The sequence below is a fragment of the Schistocerca gregaria genome, chromosome 4, assembly GCF_023897955.1.
Source record: "Schistocerca gregaria isolate iqSchGreg1 chromosome 4, iqSchGreg1.2, whole genome shotgun sequence".
Taxonomy (NCBI): Eukaryota; Metazoa; Arthropoda; class Insecta; order Orthoptera; family Acrididae; genus Schistocerca; species Schistocerca gregaria.
This window is the reverse complement of record NC_064923.1, coordinates 444,938,449-444,961,884: the sequence shown is the minus strand read 5'-3', so window position 1 is coordinate 444,961,884 and position 23,436 is coordinate 444,938,449. Positions and strand designations below refer to the sequence as shown.

At 46.1% G+C, this 23,436-nt stretch overlaps 1 protein-coding gene across 1 annotated transcript in view; it reads right to left on the bottom strand.

The window, feature by feature from the left end:
- LOC126267591 (arf-GAP with Rho-GAP domain, ANK repeat and PH domain-containing protein 2) overlaps positions 1–23,436 on the bottom strand; it is a 152,988-nt gene that overhangs the window by 88,826 nt on the left and 40,726 nt on the right. Inside the window, exon 4 of the mRNA XM_049972892.1 lies at positions 562–810. Coding sequence (XP_049828849.1) covers positions 562–810 — 249 coding nt within the window. The remainder of the gene's footprint in view (positions 1–561; positions 811–23,436) is intronic.

Sequence of the window (23,436 nt, the reverse complement as noted above, 5' to 3'; positions counted from 1 at the left end):
CTTAAATTTTGAATATTTTCTAAAACATAACACTTCTACACTATCTACCTATTTCCTTACAGAAAATGTTTCTACAAGAAAGTTTACACAATTATTATAAGTCAAATGTAAATTACTTTTCCAATAATAAGACTTCAAAAAAATCACAGCCAGAGAAAGAATTTCGATATTTAATGTTTATGTAGTAAAAGAAAGAAGACAAAGGAAAAAATAGTATTTATATTACGAAGGATAACAGAGTAAGGAGTCATTTCCACTTCCTATGTTTCAACTTGTTGCAATATGTTCTGAGAAGAGAAGCATTAATGGACAGTTCAGAATGGAATGTAATAAGTGAAACACGGAAACAAACTGGAAGATTCAGAACTTCACTAACCATGATATGAAAGAAAGACCACAGTCACTTATGAATTGTAAAGAGTAAAAAAAATAACTGTATACAGGGTTGCCAATATACAACATAAAGCTAATAAGATGAAAACATATAACTTTAACATCTTACTTTTGTCAGTGTCAACATCCAGTTTAAAAATTAGAGACCAAGTAGCATTAACTACTTACCATGAGCATATACAAAATTAATGCATTTGTCAACAATAACAGGAACATCATCTCGAGTCAGTTGCTGCTCATGGAGATGCAAGCCATTATTAACTGCTGCTCTGTGAATTGCTTTCTGCCATGCTGTTGCTTCACTTTGTATATTTAATCTTAGGTACAAGGCTAGCCCTGTGTGGAAATCAGCAACCACGAGAGGACCATTTTCTAATACTTGTGGGACAACTGAATCTTTTTCTACTGGTTGCAAAACTGAAACATAGTCAAAATGTAAAATTAATTAATATTTAAAATATTAGAATTTGCTTAACATTACATTAGTAAAACTCTCCTCAATACAAATTACCTGAATAATTAGAGAGTAAGAAAACAGTGAAAGGCTTTTTTGGGAACAGTCTTATTCACAATTATTTAACATTTGCAATATTGCTGGTAGTTGTATTCTAGGCATTAGGCCATGGTCCAAAGCATAATTCTGAGGTCTATATTTAACATGTGTTACCAGTTTCGGTTTATTTAAAGCACCTTCAAATGAGGTTACAAAAGTTCTCTAGAGCTGCACTATTTTCAAATAAACTGTTATTCTTAATTCAACATTCTCACAGTTGCAGAACCAATAATCTTTCATCAAACATGCTTGAAGATGGTTTAAATAATCCACACTCAGTCAAAAACATTTCATATTTGTGATTTGGACCATTCTCAAAAAACAATTGCTGCTGTTTCAAAGAGACTATCTCTGGAAGATAATAAACGACACTGAAATGTCTACAGTAAACAGTCCATTCTACAACTATAAAGGCAAAGGGTGAAAATTATAGCTTTGTGCACATATGCTTGGCTAACAAGCAACAATTTCCACACTACTGGCTCACAGTTCCTCTTATACAATGCTTTGTTTATTAATTGGAATTCTACTTTAGTTGGTTCCTCCTCCTTCAAAGCTTCTATGGTTTTCAGCAGCGTTGGATCTTCCCTTTGTTCAGCAGCAACATCCAGAAATGACTGAGATTTCATTGATGCTGCTTTGAACCAATATTAGATTGAAAGGCAGATGACACCCTTGTACTTGCGTCCACTTTTGTATGTCACTGTGATATCATAATTCAGAAGTCTGAGCGCCCATTTTGCCAGATGGCCCAACTGCTCCCACAGACTAGACAGCCAACATAGAGAATGGTGGTCTGTCACGATGGTGGATGGTTTGCCAATTAAATAAGAGTGGAACTTGTTGAACTTCAAAACAACTGCAAAGCACTCTTTCTCAGTTGTAGAGTAGTTCATCTTGGGCTTTGAAAGTACTCTGGAAGCAGAAGCCATCACCTTTTCAGCACCTTCCTGAATTTGCACAAGAACTGCACCTATCCACAACTGCTAGCAGCAGTGTGAATTATGTCTCAGTATTCACCTTATACAATGCTTGGACTGGAGATCACCTCATTCAGGACCAGGAGAGATTTTCCTTGCACTTCGTTTCAGGAAAAATGTGTGTCTCCATGCAATAGTTCATCTACATCTACATGATTACTCTGCAATTCACACTTAAGTGCCTGGCAGAGGGTTCATCTAACCATTTTCATACTACTTCTCTACCATTCCACTCTTCCCGAGTGGTGCATGGGAAAAAGGAACACCTAGATCTTTCTGTTTGAGCGCTGATTTCTCTTATTTTATTACAATGATCATTTCTCTCTACGTAGGTGGGTGTCAACAAAATATTTTTGCATTCGCAAGAGAAAGTTGGTGATTGAAATTTCGTAAATAGATCTCGCCGCAAAGAAAACCGCCTTTGTTTCAGTGATGGCCACCCCAACTCGTGTATCAAATCAGTGACATTCTCACCCTTTTTGCGCGATAACACAAAACGAGCTGCCCTTCTTTGCACTTTTTCAATGTCCTCTGTCAATCCTACCTGGTAAGGATCCCACACTGTGCAGCAATATTCTAGCAGAGGACGGACAAGTGGTAATGTAGGCTGTCTCTTTAGTGGGTTTGTTGCATCTTCTAAGTGTTCTGCCAACAAAGCGCTGTCTCTGTTTCGCCTTCCCCACAATATTATCTATGTGGTCTTGTAATTGTAATTCCTAGCTATTTAGTCAAATTGACAGCCCTTAGATTTATGATATACCCTAAATTTATCAGATTTCTTTTAGTACCCATGTGGATGACCTCGCACTTTTATTTGTTTAGTGCCAATTGTCATCTGTTCAACATCCCTTCTTGAAAACGGGGGTGACCTGTGCCCTTTTCCAATCCTTTAGAACGCTACGCTCTTCTAGAGACCTACGGTACACTGCTGCAAGAAGGGGAGCAAGTTCCTTCGCGTATTCTGTGTAAAATCGAACTGGTATCCCATCAGGTCCAACGGCCTTTCCTCTTTTGAGCGATTTTAATTGTTTCTCTATCCCTCTGTCGTCTATTTCAATATCTACCATTTTGTCATCTGTGCGACAATCTAGAGAAGGAACTACAGTGCAGTATTCCTCTGTGAAACAGCTTTGGAAAAATACATTAAGTATTTCGGCCTTTAGTCTGTTATTCTCTGTTTCAGTACCATTTTGATCACAGAGTGTCTGGACATTTTGTTTTGATCCATCTACCGCTTTGACATAGTACATATAACTTTACTTTCGAATTCATTGAACGCCTCTTGCATAGCCCCCCTCACACTTCATTTCGCTTCACGTAATTTTTGTTTGTCTGCAAGGCTTTGGCTATGTTTATGTTTGCTGTTAAGTTCCCTTTGCTTCCGCAGCAGTTTTCTAACTCGGTTGTTGTATCACGGTGACTCTTTTCCATCTCTTACGATCTTGCTTGGCACATACTCATCTAACGCATATTGTACGATGGTTTTGAACTTTATCCACTGATCCTCAACACTATCTGCACTTGAGACAAAACTTTTGTGTTGAGCCATCAGGTACTCTGAAATCTGCTTATTGTCACTTTTGCTAAACAGAAAAATCTTTCTATCTCTTTTAATATTTCTATTTATGCTTGAAATCATCGATACCGTAACCGCTTTATGGTCACTGATTCCCTGTTCTGCGTTAATTGTTTCAAATAGTTCGGGTCTGTTTGTCACCAGAAGGTCTAATATGTTATCGCCACGAGTCGGTTCTCTGTTTAACTGCTCAAGGTAGTTTTCAGATAAAGCACTTTAAAAAATTTCATTGGATTCTTTGTCCCTGCCACCCGTTATGAACGTTTGAGTCTCCCAGTCTATATCCAGCAAATTAGAATCTCCACCCAGAACTATAACATGGTGGGGAAATCTACTCAAAAGATTTTCCAAATTATCCTTCAGGTGCTCAGCCACAACAGCTGCTGAGCCAGGGGGCCTATAGAGACATCCAGTTACCATGTTTGAGCCTGCTTTAACCGTGACCTTCACCCAAATCATTTCACATTTTGGATCTCCGTCAATTTCCTTCGATACTTTGCACTTCTTATTGCTATAAACACGCCCTCCCCCTTCACTGTCCAGCCTGTCTCTGCGGTATACATTCAATCTGAGTTTAGGATTTCATTGCTGTTTACGTCTGGTTTCAGCCAACTTTCTGTCCCTAGTACTATATGGGTGTTGTGACCGTTTATTGATGAGAGCAGTTCTGGGACCTTTCTATAGACGCTCCTGCAGTTTACTATTAGCACATTACTATTGTTATTCCCTGTTGCATTTTGCCTACTCCTACCTTTCCCCATCCCAGGAGGCGTCTTGTCAGGCCTAGGGAGGGAATTCTCTAACCTAAAAAAAACCCCATGTGCACTCCACACGTACTCCGCTACCCTTGTAGCCGCTTCCGGCGTGTAGTGCACGCCTGACCTATTCAGGGGGACCTACATTTCTCCATCCGATAGCGGAGGTCGAGAAATCGGTTCTGGGAACGATACTACAAATAGTTTGCTCTGATTCCACCCCGCGAGCGAGGCTTTCCACCTTCACCAAGTCCGCCAACCGCCTGCACGAACTGAGGATGACCTCTGAACCCAGACGGCAGGAGTCATTGGTGCCGACATGCGCAACAATTTGCAGTTGGGTGCACCTAGTTGGTTGGTTGGTTGGTTTGTGGGGGTTAAAGGGACCAAACTGCTACGGTCATCGGTCCCTTTTTCCAAATACTAAAAACACCCACAGAGAATAAAAACGATCAACAGACGATAAGACAGACGACACAGAACAAGAGAAACGTAGACAAAGACCAGACAAGACGAACTAAAAGCACAAAGAGTGTGATGGTGGTTGGCCGACCATACAAACAAAAAGGGAAAAGCCAACCACCGAGAAACACATGAAAAAAAAACAAATCTGACAAATCGTAGGCCATAGGCCAGAATCGACACAAAAACTCACACACTTACATTAAGCGATAAAATCCCCCTGCCCGAATATAACACAGAACTATGTCCGCTATGGAAGAGTCGTCAGATAAAAGTGCAGAGAGCATATCAGGCAGCGCAAAAGTCTGCCTGAGCACAGATAAAAGGGCGCACTCCACCAGAATATGGACCACTGTCAAGGACGCCCCATAACAACAAAGAGGGGGATCCTCACGACACAGTAAATAACTGTGCGTGAGTCGGGTGTGGCCAATGCGGAGCCAACAAAGGACGACTGATTCCCTGCGGTTAGCTCGCATGGATGACCGCCACACAGTAGTCGTCTCCTTGATACGGTGGAGTTTGTTTGGCACGGGCAGGTTGCGCCAATCAGTGTCCCATAAATCGAAAACTTTGCGGCGTAATAGTGCCCGCAAATCAGTCGCCAGGAGGCCAATCTCCAGAGATGGTGCACTAGTGGCCTCTTTCGCCAGGCGGTCAACAGTTTCATTTCCGGGTATCCCAACATGGCCCGGGGTCCAAACAAAGACCACAGATCTGCCGCAACGGGCAAGAGTATGCAGGGACTCCTGGATAGCCATCACCAGACGAGAACGAGGGAACACCACTCGAGAGCTCGTAAACCGCTCAAGGAATCACTACAGATAACGAAGGACTCACCTGAGCAGGAGCGGATATACTCTAGGGCGCAAAAGATGGTGACCAGCTCAGTAGTGTAAACACTGCAGCCAGCCGGCAATGAACGTTGTTCAGAATGGTCCACTAGAGTTAGTGCATAACCGACACGACCAGCAACCATCAAACTGTCGGTATAGACAACGCCAGAGCCGTGATACGTGGCCAGGATGGAATAAAAGCGGCGTTGGAAGGCCACCGGAGGGACTGAGTCCTTCGGGCCCTGTGCCAAGTCGAGCCGAAGGCAGGGGCAAGGCACACGCCATGGGGGTGTACGCAGAGGGGCCCGGAAAGGAGGTGGTACAGGGAAACACCCAAGCCCGTAGAGAAGCTGTTTGATGTGTACGGCGATCGGACAACCTGACCTGGGCCGACGTTCTGGCAGATGGACGATGGACTGCGGGAACAGGACACGATAATTTGGATGCCCGGGCAAGCTAAAAACATGGGCAGCATAAGCAGCCAGTAATTGTTGGCGTCGTATCCGCAGTGGAAGGACACCTGCCTCCACAAGTATGCTGTCCACAGGGCTGGTCCGGAAGGCACCAGTGGCAAGGCGTATCCTGCTGTGGAGGATTGGGTCCAGCAGCTGCAACGCAGATGGGGATGCTGAGCCATAAGCCAGACTCCCATAATCATGGCGGGACTGGATTAACGCCTGGTAAAGCCGTAGGAGAGTAGATCGGTCAACGCCCCACCTGGTGTGGCTCAGGCATCGCAGAGCATTTAGATGCCGCCAACACGCCTGTTTAAGCTGCCGAATATGAGGCAGCCAAGTCAACCGGGCATCAAAAACCACCCCCAAAAACCTATGTGACTCCACAACTGTAAGAAGCTCACCGTCGAGATAAAGCCGCGGCTCCGGGTGAACAGTGCGTCGCCGGCAGAAATGCATAACGCTGGTCTTGGCTGCCGAAAACTGAAAACCGTGCGCTACAGCCCAAGACTGCGCCTTGCGGATTGCGCCCTGTAGCTGACGTTCAGCAGCTGCAATGCCAATAGAGCTGTAGTAAAGGCAGAAGTCGTCAGCATACAGGGAAGCGGCCGCAGCGAGCCCGTTAATAGCTATTAAAAACAGACAGACACTTAGAACAGAACCCTGTGGCACACCGTTCTGCTGGACTTGGGAGGAACTATATGAGGCCGCGACGCGCACGCGGAAGGTACGATACGACAGAAAATTGCAGATATACACTCCTGGAAATTGAAATAAGAACACCGTGAATTCATTGTCCCAGGAAGGGGAAACTTTATTGACACATTCCTGGGGTCAGATACATCACATGATCACACTGACAGAACCACAGGCACATAGACACAGGCAACAGAGCATGCACAATGTCGGCACTAGTACAGTGTATATCCACCTTTCGCAGCAATGCAGGCTGCTATTCTCCCATGGAGACGATCGTAGAGATGCTGGATGTAGTCCTGTGGAACGGCTTGCCATGCCATTTCCACCTGGCGCCTCAGTTGGACCAGCGTTCGTGCTGGACGTGCAGACCGCGTGAGACGACGCTTCATCCAGTCCCAAACATGCTCAATGGGGGACAGATCCGGAGATCTTGCTGGCCAGGGTAGTTGACTTACACCTTCTAGAGCACGTTGGGTGGCACGGGATACATGCGGACGTGCATTGTCCTGTTGGAACAGCAAATTCCCTTGCCGGTCTAGGAATGGTAGAACGATTGGTTCGATGACAGTTTGGATGTACCGTGCACTATTCAGTGTCCCCTCGACAATCACCAGAGGTGTACTGCCAGTGTAGGAGATCGCTCCCCACACCATGATGTCGGGTGTTGGCCCTATGTGCCTCGGTCGTATGTAGTCCTGATTGTGGCGCTCACCTGCACGGCGCCAAACACGCATACGACCATCATTGGCACCAAGGCAGAAGCGACTCTCATTGCTGAAGACGACACGTCTCCATTCGTCCCCCCATTCATGCCTGTCGCGATACCACTGGAAGCGGGCTGCACGATGTTGGGGCGTGAGCGGAAGACGGCCTAACGGTGTGCGGGACCGTAGCCCAGCTTCATGGAGACGGTTGCGAATGGTCCTCGCCGATACCCCAGGAGCAACAGTGTCCCTAATTTGCTGGGAAGTGGCGGTGCGGTCCCCTACGGCACTGGGTAGGATCCTACGGTCTTGGCGTGCATCCGTGCGTCGCTGAGGTCCGGTCCCAGGCCGACCACTGGCGACAACATCGATGTACTGTGGAGACCTCACACCCCACATGTTGAGCAATTCGGCGGTACGTCCACCCGGTCTCCCGCATGCCCACTATATGCCCTGGCTCAAAGTCCGTCATCTGCACATACGGTTCACGTCCACGCTGTCGTGGCATGCTACCAGTGTTAAAGACTGCGATGGAGCTCTGTATGCCACGGCAAACTGGCTGACACTGACGGCGGCGGTGCACAAATGCTGCGCAGCTAGCGCCATTCGACAGCCAACACCGCGGTTCCTGGTGTGTCCGCTGTGCCGTGCGTGTGATCATTGCTTGTACAGCCCTCTCGCAGTGTCCGGAGCAAGTATGGTGGGTCTGACACACCGGTGTCAATGTGTTCTTTTTTCCATTTCCAGGAGTGTAGATCGGCAGAGGGCCCCGAAGGCCCCATCCATAAAGCGTAGAAAGGATGTGATGACGCCATGTTGTATCATACACCTTCCGCATGTCGAAAAAGACAGCGACGAGATGCTGACGGCGGGCAGAGGCAGTACAGATGGCCGACTCCAGGCTCACCAGATTGTCGGCGGCGGAGCGGCCTTTACGGAACCCACCCTGAGACGGAGCCAGAAGGCCCCGAGACTCCAGTACCCAATTCTAGCGCCGGCTCACCATCCATTGAAGCAACTTGCAAAGAACGTTGGTGAGGCTAATGGGATGGTAGCTGTCCACCTTCAAAGGGTTCTTCCCCAGTTTCAGAATGGGGACAAGACTTTCCCACCATTGTGACGGAACTCACCCTCGACCCAAATGCGGTTGTAAAGGTCGAGGAGGCGTCGCTGGCAGTCCACCGAAAGGTGTTTCAGCATCTGAGAGTGGATGCTATCTGGGCCAGGAGCGGTATCAGGACAAGCGGCGAGGGCACTGCGGAATTCCCACTCACTGAATGGAACATTGTACAATTCAGAATGGTGGGTGCGAAAAGAAAGACTCCGACGTTCTATCCGCTCTTTAATGGAGCGGAAGCCCAAGGGGTAGTTGGCAGAAGTGGAATTCAGAGCAAAGTGCTCTGCTAAGCGGTTTGCAATGACGTCGGAGTCAGTACCAACTGCTCCATTCAGTGAGAGCGCATGGACGCTGACAGGGGTCCGATAGCCATAGAGGCGGCGAATCTTGGCCCAGACCTGCGATGGAGTGACATGGAGGCCAATGGTGGACACATACCGCTCCCAGCATTCCTGCTTGCGTTGGCGGATAATGCGGCGGGCTCGCACACACAGCTGTTTGAAGGCGATAAGGTGTTGGATTGAGGGATGTCGCTTGTAACGCTGGAGTGCCCGCCGGCGAGCTTTAATCACTTCAGCGATCTCAGACGACCACCAAGGCACAGTCCGCCGCCGAGGGGACCCAGAAGAATGGGGAATGGCAGATTCGGCGGCAGTAACGATGCCAGTGGTGACCGATTGAACCACTGCATCAATGTCATCGTTAGAGAGAGGCTCAATAGCGGCAGTGGAGGAGAACAAGTCCCAGTCAGCCTTATTCAGAGCCCATCTGCTAGGGTGCCCAGAAGACTGACGCTGTGGTCACTACCACACAGGTCGTCATGCACTCTCCATTGGACAGACGGTAAGAGGCTAGGGCTACAGATGGAAAGGTCAATGGCGAAGTACGTGCCATGCGCCACACTGAAGTGTGTGAAGGCACCATCATTTAATATCGAGAGATCGAGCTGCGCCAATAAATGCTCAACGATGGCGCCTCAACCTGTTGCCACAGACCCACCCCACAGATGGGTATGGGCGTTAAAGTCGCCCAGTAACAAGAAAGGTGGCGGCAATTGGGCTATCAGAGCAGCCAAGACATGCTGCGCGACATCACCATCTGGTGGAAGGTAAAGACCGCAGATGGTAACAGCCTGTGGCATCCACACCCAAACAGCGACAGCCTCTAAAGGTGTTTGGAGAGGTACAGACTCGCTGTGAAAAAGAGTTCAGGACATATATGCAGACGCCACCAGACACCCTTTCATAAGCTGCCCGGATCTTATAATAACCCCGGTAGCAACGGAGGGTAGGGGTTCGCATTGCCGGAAACCAAGTTTCCTGCAGAGCAATGCAGAGGAGGGGGTGAAGGCTGATAAGTTGGCGGAGCTCAGCTAGATGGTGGGAGAAACCGCTGCAGTTCCACTGGAGGATGGTGTTGTCCATGACTGATAAAGGCGTGCTGGGACTGGGAAGGGAGATTACGCCGCTGGGTCACCTGCTGCCTCCGATTTAGCACCTATGATAGTGCTTTCCATGGTGTCTGATGGACCGGTGAGATTGAGGTCCTCAGCGGACGCCAGAATCTCCACCACATCCTAAGACGCAGAGCTGGAAGGTTGCGGTGGGATGGCTGCCACCGCGAGTTCCTTGGGCTGAGAGCTCTTCTTGGGTTTCTCACGCCGTTCCTTGGGTCGCACCGGCTGGGAGGGCTTCACCGATTCAGTCTCTGGGACGGAGGAGGATCGTGAAGCCCTACGACCAGCGGATTGCGGGCACTTATGCCACCGTCGGTCGTCAGCCTTCTCGCTGGCGGAAACCTGGGAAGGGAGGGACCCACGGGACCCCTTGCGAGCGTGAGAAGCCGAAGAAGTTGGACACTTCTCCGGCTTAGAAGTGGGGACAGACGTCCCCGATGGGTGGGATGGTGTTGCTCCTGAGGTAAGTGGTGCAGGAGCAGCCCGGTGGGTAGAGCCCCCCACTGGCGAGACGGCAGGAGGAGTTGTACTACTTGTCGATTCGGCCACAATTGGAGAAACAGACGGGGCTAGCACAGGCGTTGTAGCAGCAGTGTAGGAAGATGTCATTCTCACAGGTTGGAGTCGGTCGTATTTCCTTTTGGCCTCAGTATAGGTTAGTCGGTCAAGGGTCTTGTATTCCATGATTTTATGCTCTTTCTGGAAAATTCGGCAGTCTGGCGAGCAAGGTGAATGGTGCTCCCCGCAGTTGACACAGATGGGAGGTGGGGCACATGGAGTATTGGGATGTGATGGGCGTCCGCAATCTTGACACGTGAGGCTGGAAGTGCTCGAGAAGACATATGGCCGAACTTCCAGCACTTAAAGCACCGCATCGGGGGAGGGAGATAGGGCTTATCGTCACATCGGTAGACCATCACCTTGTCCTTTTCCGGTAATGTATCCCCTTCGAAGGCCAAGATGAAGGTACCGGTAGCAATCTGATTTTCCTTCGGACCCCGATGAACGCGCCGGACGAAATGTACACCTCGGCGCTCTAAATTGGCGCGCAGCTCTTCATCAGACTGCAAAAGAAGATCCCTATGGTAAATAACTCCCTGGACCATATTTAAATTCTTATGGGGTGTGATCATAACGGCAACATCCCCCAACTTGTCACAAGCGAGTAACCATCGTGACTGGGCAGAGGATGCCGTTTGTATCAGAACTGACCCAGAGCACATTTTTGACAAGCCCTCCACCTCCCCAAACTTGTCCTCTAAATGCTCGACGAAGAACTGAGGCTTTGTGGAGAGAAAAGACTCCCCATCAGCCCTCGTACAAACTAAGAAGTGGGGCGAGTAACTGCTACTGCCATCCTGAGACTTACGTTCCTCCCACGGTGTGGCCAGGGAGGGGAACGTTTTCGGATTGTACTTCTGAGCGTTAAACTGAGCCCGAGAACGCTTAGAGACTGCTGGTGGCTGGCCACCAGCGAGAGACGAAGTACCACGCTTCATTGCAGGACATCCGCCCTGATGCCACCTACTCCAACCAAGGGCACTCCCCACGGGCGCCACCCAGCCACGGCAAGAGCCACCTGGCAGGATGGCCGTTGCCGGGAGTCCTGATACCCCAGAAGGATAGGCATCTATTCCTTGGCATACGTGGGGAGTTAACGGCGCAGGCAGCAGTAGAGTGATCCCTGTGTTGTCAGGGGGCTACAACCAATAGGGTACATGGCAGCCCCACCACAACGGACTGGCTACCGTGCGGAATGTTAGGTAACATGTGGTCCACGGTCGCCGTCGCTGCAGAAAGAGGCACTGCACAGTGCAAGGTGTAATCTGCACGCAAAAACAGTCATGCCCAAGAGATGGAGAGCGGACAGGACTGCAATTCAACGGTGTATAAGCTGACGAAAGGTCTGATCGCAAGATGGACACAATGCACCAAGTAAGGCGCCCTTCCCCAATTGGCTCGCTCTTCGGAAAATTTTGAGAGATGGAGGTCAAACCCAACAGGGGACCATCATATAAGGCCAAAAAGTTTGAGACTCCTTTTAGTCGCCTCTTACGACAGGCAGGAATACCGCAGGCCTATTCTAACCCCCGAACCCGCAGGGGGTGGTGCACCTAGTGCTCTCTATCGCCACCGGTAGGGCCTCCTCCACATCTCAGATGAGACCCCCCGGCAAGCAGACAGAGTTAACACTGGCCTTCTTCCTCGACCTTTCCGCTATTTCCCTAAGGGGCTCCATCACCCGCCTAACGTTGGAGCTCCCAATAACTAGTAAACCCCTCCCCCCGTGTGCCTGCTTGGACCATGCTGAAGGAGCAGCCACATGTCCACTCAAAGGCAGAGCGGGCGATGCCACACAGCCAACCTCCACATTTACCCTCCGCCCCTTGCACCGCGAACGCTGCTGAACCCGCCACTCCCCTTGGGGAGAGGGTGGCCCAACCACGCCCGGTACCCGCGAAGATGTCTTGACAGCAGGGGCAATGGGTGAAGCATGTAACACCTGGGGTGTACCTTGCGATGCACCAGACTCCCCACTGCCGCTACACTCCGAGGCAGCTGCCTGAAAACGGCTGACCGCGGCCATCAACATGTTCAGCTGTTTGCAAACAGTGGCCATCTCCTCCTACGTCCGTACACAGCAGTCACACATCCTATCCATCCTAAGGCATCAATTTAATGAAGAGAGTTAATCAACTTTTAACTAGACTGCTAATTCACTAAAGGCGGCTGATTATTGACTAAACTGTGATTGCTAGCCACTTCTTGTAGAAAACAATGAAAACAGCACTACTTGTCTCTGGATTGTATTGAAAACAAACACTAGCACCACTGGCACTATGGTTGACTAAAGGGACTCACTCTGACTGTATTCAAAACAAACACGAAATCTATGGAACACTATTAATAGTACTCGACAATTAAAGCTTCCTAAAAGCAACGACACACGGAAGAAGAAGTGACAAGTATGAAAAATACAGTTAATACTTAAATTAAGGTAGCTCACTGCACAGCAGACGTGAAGCAGATGGCGGTTAGGACGACACTGTTGACAGCACTCATTACTTCATGGGAATAAAGAGTTAGCTGTGTTGCAGAAGAACAATATCTTCTGAATCCGTGTTGGTTCTGTATCAATAAGTCATTTTCTTCAAGGTGATTCATAATGTTCGAGTACAGTATACGATCCAAAATCCTACTGCAAATTGAGGTCAGTGATATGAGTCTGTAATTCAATGGGTCACTCCTATTTCCGTTCCTGAATATTGCTATGACTTGTGCTACTTTCCAGTCATTAGGAACAGACCTTTCATCAATCATGTAATTGCTAAGAAAGGCACTATTGAGTCTGCATACTCTGAAAGGAACCTCATTGGTATACCATCTGGACCAGAAGACTTGCCTTTCTTAAGTAATTTGAGTTGTTTTGCAACATCTAAGATAATCTAATTTTATGTCACTCATGGTAACAGCTGTTCTTGTTTCGAATTCTGAAATATTTACTTCATCTTCTTTCATGAAGGAATTACAGAAAACTGTATTTAGTAACTCCACTTTAGTGGCACCATCATCGGTAACATTTCCATCGCAATCGTGCAGTGACGGTACTGACTGTTTTTTGTCACTGGTGTACTTTACATACGACCAGAATCTCTCTGGGTTTTCTACCATATTTTGAGACAATGTTTCATTGTGGAAACTATTAAAAGCATCTCACATTGACGTATGCACTAAATTTTGAGCTTCTGTGAAACTTAGCCAGTCTTGAGGATTTTGCGTTCTTCTGAATTTGGCGTGCATTTTCGTTGCTTCTGCAACAGTGTTCCGACTTGTTTTGTGTACCATGGTGGATCAGACTCATCTCTTATTAACTTATGCAGTATGAATCTATCTATTGCTGTCGATACTGTATCTTTGAATTTGAGCCATATCTGGTGTATATGTACATAATTAGCTTGGAAGGAATGGAAACTCTCTCTTAGGGAGGCATCAAGCAAATTTTTATCTGCTGTTTTAAACAGATATATTTTGCCTTTATTTTTAATGGGTGTGGTTGATATGGTTTTGAGCCTGGCTACAATGACCTCGTGTTCACTAATTCCTGTATGCATCATGACGCTGTCTATTAGATCAGGATTATTTATGGCTAAGAGGTCAAGTGAGTTTTCGCAACCATTTGCAATTCGTGTGGGCTCATGAACTAACTGTTCAAAGTAATTCTCAGAGAAAGCATTTAGTACAATTTTGGAAGATGTTTTCTGTCTACCACCAGCTTTAAACATGTATTTTCGCCAACAAATCGAGGGTAGATTGAAGTCTCCACCAATTATAACTGTATGAGTGGGATACCTATTTGTAATGAGATTCAAGTTTTCTTTGAACTGTTCAGCTATTATATCATCTGAGTCGGGGGTCAGTAGAAGGAGCCAATTATTATTTTGATACGGCTGTTAGGTATAACCTCTACCCATAGTAATTCGCGGGAACTATCTATTTCAATTTCACTACAAGATAATCTACTACCAACAGACACAAACACACCACTACCTACTTTATTTAATCTATCCTTTCTAAACATAGTTTACGCATCTATAAAAATTTCGACAGAATTTATCTCTGGCTTTAGCCATCTTTCTGTTACTATAACGACTTCATCTTCAGTGCTTTCTATCAGTGCTTGAAGCTCTGGTACTTTTCCAACACAGCTATGACAATTTACAACTACAATACCGACTGTTGCTTGGTCGATTCTCATTGTTTCTTCGCCTTGTACCCTTTGAGACTGCAGCCCTTTTTTATCTTTCCGGAGACTGTCTAACCTAAAAAACTGCCTACTCCATGCCACCCATGCAGCCGCCTCCTGTGTGTAGTGGACACCTGACCTATTTAGAGGAACCCGAAACCCCACCACCCCATGACACAAGTCAAGGAATCTGCAGCCTACACGGTCGCAGAACCATTCTTGCATGGGCCAGTGCCTTGATACAGAAGTCTTTTATAAATCACCTGTAGTATGAGCAAATTCTGAGAAAGCTTCTCTCATCATTAATGGTCCACGGAGTTAGAAAATCTGTGAATCTCTTATTTTATCTGTATTGGGATTAATTCCGTCACCATTCACTAAAATGCCCCATGACTTTTATTTCTACAACTACCTCTCGCATATTACTGTGGCTACTGAATATGGACTGGCAGTTCATGGAGTTGGCAGCTGATGGAGTTGGCAGTTGATGGTTGGAGAGCTAACATCACAGTTCCAGTCTGCAAAAGCCAGTTATGTTGGCCACTGATGCAGCTTATATATGGATTGTGATAACCCCTTCAGCATCAACCAGGGCCTGAAGACGGCACACTGAGGTGCCGAAACTGGTAGCTACATAGTAAATAAGATCACAAGGATGCCTGAAGGCATTTCATTTTCTTGCAGTAGTGAACGGTCTTGGTCCCCAAGACCTCCAGTCAATAAGGATGGACATACAAAAACTTGTTGTCTGATTGGTTAGTTGGATGTTTAAAGGGACCAAACTACTAGGTCATCAGTGCCTTTGTCCTCGGAAACACTGGTTTATATGACTGTAGATCAAACCATGCAAAACCCAGGGGAAGAAAACTCCAAAGTCCACCAGTGTCAGCAACACTGAGGTAAGGGTCAAACAGAAGAAAGTCAAGCAAGGTGCCCCATCTAAGGAGCAGCCAGAATGTCCTCCAAGCAGAATGCAATGAGTGGCCATACATCCCCCAGCCCCTGCCACTTACCAGAGGTACTCTATTCCGAGATTGCTTTGGAAAGACTAGCAACACGGACAGGGCAAGAGAAGCAGAGAGAGACAAAAGATGAACAACTCTAACAGACCACACGTGAAAGGGGGGATGGGGGGCTCGGGAGAGAAGAGTAAAGGAGCAGGTAGGGTGGGGACTGGGGTGCATCACCAAGTGCAGACAACTGCAGCCTGATCTGGGCAGAGGAGGCAACAGTGTGTTCTGCCAACCCCTCAGTGGGCTGATAAGCTTAAGTGGCCCACCCTTAAAGCCAGCTTCATGAATAAAACATAAGACTAAGTCAGCCACTGATACATTGTCTCCTAACACCATGGGTAGTGAGTCGTGGATATTAAGAGTCCACAGCAGAGCGGCTACGTTGGGACAATCCAGCAAAATGTGGCCCACTATCAAATGGGCTCCACAATGACAATGGGGTGGCTCCTCGCTATGGACAAGATGACCATGCGTCAGCCTAGTATGGGTGATGCGGAGCCAAAAGGATGATAAGAGTCCTTGTGAGAGGTCTGTATGGAGGACCTCCACAGATTCGAAGTCTCCGGTATCACCTATAGTTTGTTTGGTGAAGTCAGAGTGAGTGACTCCATATTCCAGACACCTAAAACTTGACGGTGTAACACCGATCTACAATTCTGAGGTCTGTTTCCAGAATATTGATGTAAAGAGTTGGTTTACTAGTAGCCAGTTTAACCAGGATATCAGCCTGGCCAAGAGCTTGCCAACTGCTCAAGGAGTTGATGCAGATGAGAAAGGATCCACCAGTGCATGAAAAGATATGATCAAGAGCATCAGAGACGGTTACCAACTTTGCAGTGAAAACATTACAGCCAATTGGTACGGAGAGCAGTTGAGTGTGTCCCACATGAGTATAAGCATAGCCTACATAACCAGTAACCATCAATCCATCAGTATAGACAACTTCTGAAACCTGGGATGTGCCAAGGATGGGGGAAAATTGGCAGCGGAGGGCCTCGGGATGAACCAAGTCTTTCGGACCTCGTGATAGGTGAAGACAAAGCTGTGGCTGAGATATATACCTGGGGGGAGGGGGGGGGGGGGGTGTACGGGAATGGGTACAGAGGAGAGGTGGAATAGGTAACAACTGAAGTTCCAAGATTATAGACCAGACGCAGATTGTAATTGTGATCTTTGACCATGGCCGCCGTTGCAGGGGATCGATTACCGTGTTTGGATAGAGGAGACGATAGTTCGGATGCTAAAGGGAGCTGTGAATGTGGGTAGCATAATTGACAAGTTGTTCTTGGCACCTGATCCACAATGGAGGGACCCCAGCCTCCATTAGTAAGCTGTTCAGAGAACTAGTCTGAAGGGCTCCTGTCACAAGTCAAACCATACAGTGTTGTATCAGATCCAGTATCTGCAGTGCTGAAGGTGATGCCAAATCATATGCCAGACTCCCATAATCAAGGTGTATCAGGGTTTTGTAAAGCTGCAGGAGGGTAGTGTGGTCTGCACCCCAGCTGGTGTTACTCAGGCAGCAAAGTGTATTAAGGTGCAGCCAGCACTTTTGCTTAAGCTGGTGAAAATGGAGAATCCTTGTCAACCAAGAATCGTAGACCAGTCTCCACCACATTGACTAGCTGGTCATCGAGGTAAAGTTCTCGTTGTGCGTGAAGAGCACAACATTGACGGAAGCACATGACGCCGAGTCCTGGCGGTGGAAAATCGAAAGCCGTGGTTGAGGGCCCATGCCTTAGCCTTTTGCATGTCACCTCACAGTCAATATTCAGCGATATCCAGGGGAGGAATAGTAGAGGCACAAGTTGTCAGCAAACAAGGAGGGTGATACGATACTGAGTACCCCACAGCTGCTGCTAGACAACTGATGGCTACTACAAAGAGAGGGACACTCAGTGCAGAGCTATACAGGACCCCACAGTTTCTTGGATATGGGGCGTTCACTGTGGGAAACATCTACTCAAGCCCAGAACGTACAATGCAACAGGAAGTTCTGGATGAAAATCCGGAGTAAGGATGTTGTGTCTGCATGTGGTGTCATAAGCTTTTTGCATGTCAAAGATGTTGGCATCAGGCAAAAGCTGTTTGGATAGCAAACTCCAGGTAAGCCAGATTATCAGTAGTGGAATGGCCTTAGCGAAAACCACTCTGGGAAGGAGTCGGAAGACCTGAGACTTGAGAGGCCTATACAGCCATTGGCTCACCATGTGTTCAAGCAACTTACAAGCAACATTGGTGAGCCTTACTGGTTGATAACTGTCCACCTCTAGAGGATGCTTACTGGGTTTCAGTACTGGGATAATGATGCTTTCCCGCCACTGTGATGGGAACTCGTACTCGCTCCAGATGCAGTTACAGATGGGACTGATATGACACTGACAATCATCCAGTAGGTGCCTGATTATCTGGTTGTGGATGTTGTCCAGCTCTGGGGTTGTATCATGGCAGTGGGCGAGGACACTGACGAATTCCAATTTACTGAACAGAGCATTATATGGCTCCAGGTGGCAGGCAGAAAATTATAATTGTTTTCGTTCCAACCTCTGTTTTAGGATACAAAAGGCAGGTTGTAATTCTCAGACATCGATGTTTGAGCATGGTGCAGAGCAAAATGTTCGGCGACAGTGTCTAGGTCACTGTAGACAATGTCATTCAAGGTAATACCAGGTACACCTACAGGCATCTGGTATCCATAGAGATGTCCGACCATTGCACAAACCTGTGAAGGAGAGGTCCAATGGTTGAAACGCACCGTTCCCATCATCCTTGCTTCCGTCTTTTTATTAGCTGGTAAAGGCACTTAAAAGGCAATGAGATGCTCCATTGATGGGTGCTGCTTATGGTGATGGAGTGCCCACTTATGCTCTCAAATGGCCTCTGTAATTTCTGAGGACCACCAATGTACTGTCTTTTGTCAGGATGAGCCCGATGAACCTGGCATCGCAAAATCAGCTGCTGCAAAAATGGCTGTAGTTGTATACTGGACAACCACATTGATATCTCCATGCGGCAGAGAGAAAAGGTCAACAGCAGAAGCGAAATCATCCTAGTCAGCACTATTGTGAGTGTCCAGAGGAGTGATAGTGAGGGAGGGGAGGGGCAGGAAGATTGGGAATTGGTCACTATGACACAGGTCATCATGGACCCTCCAGTGGATGGATGGGAGAAGACAACAGGTGCAAATGGAAAGGTCTATGGCCGAGAAGGTTCCATGTGCCACCCTGAAGTGTGTGGGGGTACCAGTATTCAAGAAGGGTTCCACCCAACAAAGGATTATGGGCATTGAAATCACCTAAGATTAGAAAAGGTTGGGGGAGCTTAGAAACCAACGCAAACAGTATGTTGTGAGACACTTCACCATTGGGAGGTAAACACCACAGATGGCAATATCCTGAAATACCCTTATCCAAACAGCCACACCCTCTAAAAGGGTATGAGGAGGCACAAGATCTCTATATAGTGTCTACTGTAAACTCGATGTGGACGAGATCAACATCAAGGAGAGTGTCATGGGATTCAGAATAGGAACATGTGAAATTTAACTGGGAGAAGGTATTCAGAAATTCCAGGAATTTTAGCAGGTCAGCCTCACCATGAGTCCAAATGGTAAAGATGCCATCAATGTATCTAAACCAAACTATGGGCCAAAGACTTATGGATCCAAGGAAAGCCCCTTCCAAGGTACTTACCAACAACTACTTCACCTTCGAGGGGCAGACATACAAACAGATCAGGAGTATTGCCATGGGGAACCAGGATGGCACCTTCCTGTGACAACCTTTTCATGGATTGCTTGGATGGGGCTTTCCTGGGATCCATAAGTACTCAGTCCCTGGTTTGGTTGAGACACATTGAATGATGTCATCTTGCAGCATGTTCTTCGCTTTCTCATGGATTACCTATCATTCAGTTCGCGACACTCTATATGAGCACTGGCTAATTGGTGGATGATCCCCAGAGTTGATATGGTTTTTTAGCACGTGCCACTTGGTCTGTCCTCCAAAAGTATCCGAGAACTGACGCAGATAGCTGTCACTCGCTGACAATGTTACTCGGTCAGGCCACATCCTATTGGCAGTTTGATCGTAGCTCCCTCCTCTGTGTTGTCAGTAGTGGTAGTGGAGCATGATTCTTCGCTAATGATACTAAGCTGCCCTCCCTGGGCTGGTTTGGCTGTCCCCATGCACATACACCTTTTGTGATGAATAGTGCCCACTTGTAACAATTAGTGATTCAAAGTTCTCCTTGACCATGTACATTGTTTATGATTGTCACTGACACACAGATTTCTTTTGTGAGCCTGAGTAGCTATTTCAGTCAACAAAAGCTTCCCTGTTTGAAGACAAATTCATCTCAATGATGATAATGGGATAACAAGGCCTTCAACAGCAAACAACTGTTCGGAGCAATCATCCACTGTTTACAGCTGCTTGTAATGCCTGCAAGAAGTCTGATCCAAGAATAAAATCATGACTACATTTTGTTACACAAAAGTTCTGTGTTGCGTCATTGATAGTTATTCTCGCAGTACACGTTTTTCTTAGATGGAATTATATCCCATGTGCAACCTTCAGCAAAAATTCTTTCGTAAAACGCAACATAGTCTACTTTAGCTGGCAATGATAAGTATTCAACATAACAGTAAAGTAGACCCTGAGCCAATTTGTGACTTTCAGGACGGCTGTCGATGACATCAATGAGGTCTCCTTTCATCTTGGTAACTGTCATCTATGAAGAATTGTCATCTGTGATGGCCTCACCTCCATAGATGGTCACCTCTCCTAGTTTTCCTGAATTCAGTGGCTAGATGAGTAGATGGTACCTCTATACGATGATAGGAAACACTTACATCACGTTGGCTAGCAACCTCATTCAGGGTATGGTGATGAGCTTCTTCCCACATATCTACTTTAATCATCTACAGTTGATTGGCATGGGTAGGACTGCTGTAACAGTTGACATCTTGTGGCATAATAGTCATCGAATGCTCTTCTTTCTCTGTAGTAGTGCACAATGTATTCAGGGCATCAACACTGAAAACAGACAAGACGTATGGTCCTCCATCCTCCAAATGTCTGTTGCTCTGCAAGGTGTTACATTTGGCAGAGGAATTGGTTGTACCTGCACTGGTTGGATGTTTGGTTGTCATTTCAATGGTGGTGTAGGTCCAAATTGGTGGAATCCATTCTTCACGACATGTTCAACTGTTGGTGAAAGATTGGTGCCAAAGAGTGAACACCTCTTCTTCAGTATTCTCTATTGTCTACAGACACACTAGGTCAAAATTCACACCATTTCTTGTGTACTAGGCGTGGCAGTTCTGTCTATTATAAAATGCTACTATAAAATCTCTTCTCTTACAACTTGGTGTCAGAGAGGCAACGCCATGGTGGTCTCCCACAGCTGTCAAAGGGACAACATTCAGAAGTCACACTTTTTTCTGTTTCGTTTCTTTGATACAGTGGCACCACTTGATGAATTTTTCTATTGTTGTGACATCCTTTAGTAAAAGTGCTCAGTACAGGTCTTCTGCGACTTCTCTCAAGAAATGTGAGATTCTGTTGGCTTCTGTAATATTTGAATTCACTATGTTGCAAAGGCCCAAACACTCTGTATGTAAGCCTGTGTTATTTCACCACGGCAGGTGCTGTTCTTCAATTGTTCTTTTGTTAAGTGGACTTGCTGTTTAGAATTCATCCCAGCTACAGAGCTTCTTTTAATTGTTCTCAAAGCATTGCTGGTCTGTGCCATCCAAGTAAAAATATAAATTTGTCAAGCACTTCATGTCATCCCACCTGCTGAACTTCGTGATTCCGTCAAATCCTAAACCAATTTTGTTGGGTCCTGACCAGAACTTCTGATAAATACTGATGAATGTCAGATGCCTCATGTGCAGCTGTCTTACTGACACTTATCACTGGAAGCACCTTCATTATGATCACCAATATAAAGCCAGAAAAGAACTGGCCTTCCAGACAGAGTGTGGAGCTATTTATACAGACATTGTATATTCTAGAATGTTCATATTTATAAGGTACTCATACACCAGAACACACACATACAAGCATTACAAACATATTTCATTTACCTTCCAGAACTTATAAATACTAACTAACATATAATTGCTTGTGGTTGGGTTTGAAATGGCAACCCCCAGCACATCTGCCAGACATACTAGCCTCTACAAAATACTGGATGCATTACAACTCATAGCAATATTAATTGATTATCAACACAAGTTTTGTAGCTAGTGTTTAGAATTGTTTTGTTAATTTAAATGAGTATTTGGGGTTACTTTAGTTTAGCTAGAACTTAGCGTTAGATAGATGAGGCCAGCATGTTGTGCAAGAATGGAAATCCACTTTTAAGGGGTTAAGTGACCACAGAAAAATGTATAAGAAATTAAAACTGTTCTGTATCATTTAATAGTTGTAAAACAGTTTTGGTAATACAATATACAGATTTGTATAGCAGCTGCTTAGCATTTTCTAACATTAAGGTAATGGGCAATAGTGCCATTTTGTTGAAACTTTGCTGATACACTGACATTAAAGGTGTGGCTTACAGGCATTTACTTCTTAGAGCTTACTGGAAAAGAAAATAGTGAAAATAACACATGGAAATAGAGGAAGATAACATTATCTGTAGTGCTGTACACATCAAAACAGTATCTGATCTTCATTAATAACAATTTTATTGTTTCATTTTATTATAACAGGCACAAAAATGTTGTACTTTGGTTTTATGCTATAGGATTGGTGTGCAACAGGCCTTTTGCATTGTCTCTGTCTGTAGCCAGTTTCTTCATGTGGTGGTAACTGTTGTACACTTTGTTATTCATGAGTTATATTTTATTATTCTGCTGTTCCTTCCCTCCAGTGCACCTTGGAATATTTTTATCGCATTTACACATTTTAAAACGTGATCTATTAAATTTACTTGCCCCTCATTATTGTATTCTACAGATCTAGTTTCATCCACTGAAAACACCAATGATCTTGTGATAAAGTGTCTTCGACTGATAACCAAAATTAACTGCATCCTGCTTCAGTCTCAGCTAATGTTTAAATTTTGATAAAAAAAATTAAAAAATCAGTAATGGTGGCCAAATACTTCCAATGCAAGAGTCACTCACATCCTCCATATAGCCTAGACAAAGAGGATAGAGAAGCAGATGGAGGTTGGGTGCACCTTCTTGCCCTTTTCGGTGTGGAAATGCTCCTAAAAGGAGGAAAATTCACCAATGATCAACATCATGAAGATGCATAAGTCAACGGAAACTACTATGTTAAAGACACACAATATGTTCCAACAGGTCATGGGGACTGTAACTGAAAAAGAGTCGTGATGTACTCTCTATTGGCAAAAGATTCTAGATTAGGTCCCCATTTGGGTCTTTTGGAAGGCATTATAAAGGGGAAAGTGACGATTGGAAACTGATGGAACAATAGATGAAAGATAACATTCTATGACTTGGAGTGTGGAATGTGAAAAGTCCGAATGTCGTAGGAAGTTAGAAAAATCTGACAGGAGAAATTCAGAAACTCAGTCTAGATACAGTAGAGTTCAGTGAAGTGAAATGGAAAGAAAATAAGGATTTATGATCAGACAAATAGAGGGTAATATCAGCAGCAACGAAAATGGTGTAATGGAAATAGGATCCATCATGAACAGGAAGGTAGGACAGTTC